The 4385-nt window shown below is 31.0% G+C and overlaps 1 protein-coding gene across 1 annotated transcript; it reads right to left on the minus strand.

Annotated features, from left to right (window-relative positions):
- Positions 1-2274: 2274 nt before the first annotated feature.
- On the minus strand, positions 2275-4090 carry LOC132066797 (uncharacterized). Its single transcript, XM_059460002.1, has 3 exons — positions 3667-4090; positions 3441-3526; positions 2275-2725 (listed from the first exon to the last, which is right to left on the minus strand). The coding sequence occupies exons 1-3, from the start codon at positions 4001-4003 to the stop codon at positions 2411-2413; spliced, it is 738 nt and encodes a 245-aa protein (XP_059315985.1). The 5' UTR covers positions 4004-4090; the 3' UTR covers positions 2275-2410.
- Positions 4091-4385: the final 295 nt, after the last annotated feature.

Below are 4385 nucleotides of genomic sequence, written 5' to 3' on the forward strand. Positions count from 1 at the left end.
AAAATAGAATAGAAAATAGACACGTAGTATATATATTGATGATAGGCCCACAAAGCCAAACTTACAGTACACGTTACTTTGCTATTTGTACAATGTAGTATTGCTGTGTTTGTCCCACCCTAGTCCCATTTATATATACTCCCTCTATTTCAATTTGTTTAAATCTATTTTTTTAGTTCGTATCAAAATAAATAAACATTTAAAAATAAATTGCTTTATGAATGGCATGAATTTTGAATTTATTTTAAACTATAAGATTTAAAAATCTTTTCTCTTTCTTAAATATCGTGTCCAATCAAATGAATTTATATAAATTGAAACGGAGGGAGTAGTAGAAAAGCAATGACTATTAGTTCCATTTGACTACATGTATCGTTTTAATAAATAATAGTGGAAGTTGCATGTTTTCTTGTAATTTTATATTTTCCCATGTCTACTGATGAAGAGGTTTGAATTAACATTGACAACGTTGTGATCCAAAACAATAAAAATATTTCGATCTTGAAAGGGAAATTCATGTATATTACTAATCTAATTAACAAGCTACCAATTAACAAAACAGAACGAAGAACATATTCAAATATTTAGACGAATTAAAAAAGGGATAACAAGAAGGTCCGTTTGCGCTATTTTCTTGAAGAAGTTCTTTCAGAGAAAATATTAGAAAAGTTTTTGAAACACAAAAACATGTTTTGGATAATTGTTGCATTTTTTTATCGTGAGAGTGTTCAAATTTTTTTTTTTTAAAGTAATAGAAAGAGAACTTTCAAAAAAAAAAAAAAGCTTTACTATTTAGTTTGATTAACTTAAAAGTCACACCTTCTTGGACATTTGGTTGAGTCTGCCAACCGAGTTCACTACTATATTGAGTTTGATCCGAGCCGAACCCCAACTTATATAGCTTCTATAATACTGAATCAAGCGAGCTCAAGTCTAATCACATATTATTACAGTATAATCATGCTAAATTGACTCGAACAGAAATCGACTCTTCAACATTTGTTTTAGCATTTTTGATAACACCTGGCAAAATTAAATTCACAGTTGATTAAGAAAAAAAATATAACTCAATAGTTTTAAATTCAGAGTTTCGCTTAATGCTATTAAATTATTAGTTTCAATTAAAAAAATTATTTGAATTCAGCTGAATTAAACATAGAAAGTACTTGCTATCTACCACCAAATATGCACGTGAGGTAATTTTAGTGAGCATATGAATACACGTGTTTACTGTTAAAAAATGTGATTTAGGATAACAATTAAATTTATATAAAAAGGGTTAAAGGTAAGTAAATCGTACTCAATCAAACCCTTCATCTTGTGGTTAAACCGAAAGGGTGTGTAAAAGCAAGAAAGTGAATAGCATAAAAGTATACAGAGACAAGAACTAGAAATCAAGTAGAAAACTTGCGATATTTTGTGAGAGTTTAGCAATTGTGTTGTGTTACAAGTCAAAATGAGAGTGAGGAATCTTCTTCCTTCTCTTGGAAGGTATATTTATGAATCAAGGCTTAAAACTTTTCAATTTAAAAGTACAACAGTACGGTCAAAAAGACTATTCCACAATATAAACGTCCTATCAGACAGTGTCATGAGGTTCGAGCTTGATTGACGTCAGACAGAGAGTTTTTGGGACTGCATTCCAGCTAAAAAAGAAGTTGTGACCGGAGGGAAAAGATCCCATAGCAACAATACTAGTACTATTGGTCGCTCGGTCACAGAGCAGTTCAGGCCACATCGAGACAACACGGGTCCTAGACATGCCGAGGGTGATGATCCGAGGACGCCATCAAGGCATGATCGAGAGCATCTCTGTGGGTTCGGATCTGGCTGAGTCAAGACTTTCATGTGATCCTGTCAGTTGGTCCTTCTATCAATCCCATATTTCACCCCATACAATACGTAAATCAAATAACCTTATCAATCAAACATAAAAGTGAAAAATTTCACAAGGTGTCGTCACAACATTGCTCAAAATAATTGATATCATGAACTACTTTATCGACCAAAACTTAAAAGTGGAAAATTCATCAATCTGGTACTCGTTTTGAGATTCAACTAGTTTGAATTTGTGCTACAAATTAGTCAAACTTTGAAGGTAAAGCGTTACCTACCAAAAACAATTTTTTACCTAGAATTCAAACCTAAAAATCGGGTTAAGGACGAAAGAATATCACAAACTTTGGTGATCCATACTCATTAACCATATGTAAAGCTTCAACTTTTTTATTAAAAAAAAAAGAAAAAAGAAAAAAGGAAGTTAGACAAGACACATGCCCAACAATTATCTTTTGACTCACTAACTTTCCATTTCACTTCCCAATCCATATAAGTTACACAGTAATTACGAATTTACAAGAAGCACTATAAGATATTAAGACCAATCTTTAATTGAATCAATATCTGAAAATCAAGCCAAAAGCCAGAAATCCTTTTGTCTTTTGGTAGTGATTAAGTATCCACCAAGTTTCTTGCTTTTTCTCCTTACTGCAATTGCCATGCAACTAGCATTCTGAATACAATACTCTACCACCCCACCACCACCACCACCACCACCTCCACCACCGGCAACCACCCTACCACCGGCCCACATCATAATTAGCCGCCACGTCATGGACCTTTTCTTTTGGCCTAAGATTAGAAGTGACACTTCTTGTTTCTTGGCCTCTTCTACTATTATAGGACCTTTCTCTTTCCCTTGTGCTACTGCCACTTCCACTTGGACCTGTGATCACCAAAAAAACATTGTAATTTTTCATTTATATACTTCTATTACTTTAATTTAATTTGTTCTAACAAGTTATATCTACCATAACTTTTTGAGAGTTTAAGTCTTGAACACGAACAATGCAAAAAATATTTATGTAATTAGATTACTTACAAAGTTAAAAACAAGTTTTTGTAATAAGTTACAAATATATATATAAATAGAATTCTCCTATTACACGTTAAATTATGCAAATAATGTAAAAAAAAAAAAAAAAAAAAAAAGTTATACGATTAGCATATATAACTTAATTTAAAAAAAAAATTAAAGTTCTAATTATATATTAATGCAGTAGTTTTCTAAAATATCTTTTAAGCAACTCAACAGTGTAATATTATATATTACTAAACTATAGGAGTCATTTGGTTCAAGACAATGTTATCTCAAGATAATTCTGGATTACAACCAAAGATTATGATCAGGATAGATAATCCCAACTTTTATATGGGATTGACAATCTTATGATTTTGATATACAACTTTATCCTGATTTTAATTGATATACATAACCAAATATTAAGCAAATTTAATCCCACATATTATACAGATCGGACTAAGCCTAATTCCCTTAACGTAACATCGCCTAAAAAGAATAATAATAAGAAGAGGAGAACATTAATCTGATTAAAAGCATAAAATTTATTGTATTTAAGACTTAATGAAAAGAGGCACACCTCAGGTCTTTTTAGCTTGCAAGTATTCTTCAGTGAAGCAAGAAATTCAAAGATTCTTGGACTTATTTCATTTTTAGATTCTTCATCTGGAAAAAAACAAAAACAGATTATGAGAACTTCTAATGTATAGAACCTCCATTAGCTAGCTCCATTTATAAAACATAAAATAAAATAGAAAAGAAGAAGGATGTATATAATTAAGAAAAAATAAAGCAAAAGAGTAAACCTTGTTTAGAAGGTTTAGTAACATAGAGAAGAACAAGTAAATCATGGCTCTGAACAGTATGAGTTAATGCCCATTGCAATGCATTCTTTGCTTCAAGGCTTGAATCTACTAAAATCATAATTTTTCGGCCAATTAAAGGTGCCGGTTTCGCGATATCACCAGCATTTTTTTCCTCAGACATGGCTGATGAAGTATCATTTTTCTCTTCATGATCATCACCTTCAACTTTCTTAGCAAAATTCTCATTAATGTTGTTGGCTTGTATAGGTGGTGAACGAATTTGAACATGAGGCCTAATTCTATTTAGGCAAAAACTTGGCATTCTAGTTCTACCCATCTTTAATTTTCTGATCAATGTGATGAAATTAGTTCAAGGTTGATACTTATAAGAAGAAAGAAAAAGAACGTGACAATAATTATGAGGTAGTTGGAAGAAGAAATGAGTGAAAAGAATTGATCATCTTACTTTTCCTTTTAGCTTATTTTAAAAAGAAAGTTGTGATATTTTGAGTTTAAGTTATACGCACTGACAATATAAAAACACAATCAAATTACTTGAAATATAAAACAACTAACTATACTTAATGACATTAAAATAAGTAACCAACTAAAACATGCTAATTATATAGGTATTTGTGTAGAAAAAAATTATCTTTGTAAATCCGTCACATTTTTATATTCGGTAAATTTTTAGTCTCGATGTTTCTAGTCCACCCTTA

This window comes from Lycium ferocissimum, chromosome 8, assembly GCF_029784015.1.
Source record: "Lycium ferocissimum isolate CSIRO_LF1 chromosome 8, AGI_CSIRO_Lferr_CH_V1, whole genome shotgun sequence".
Classification (NCBI taxonomy): Eukaryota; Viridiplantae; Streptophyta; class Magnoliopsida; order Solanales; family Solanaceae; genus Lycium; species Lycium ferocissimum.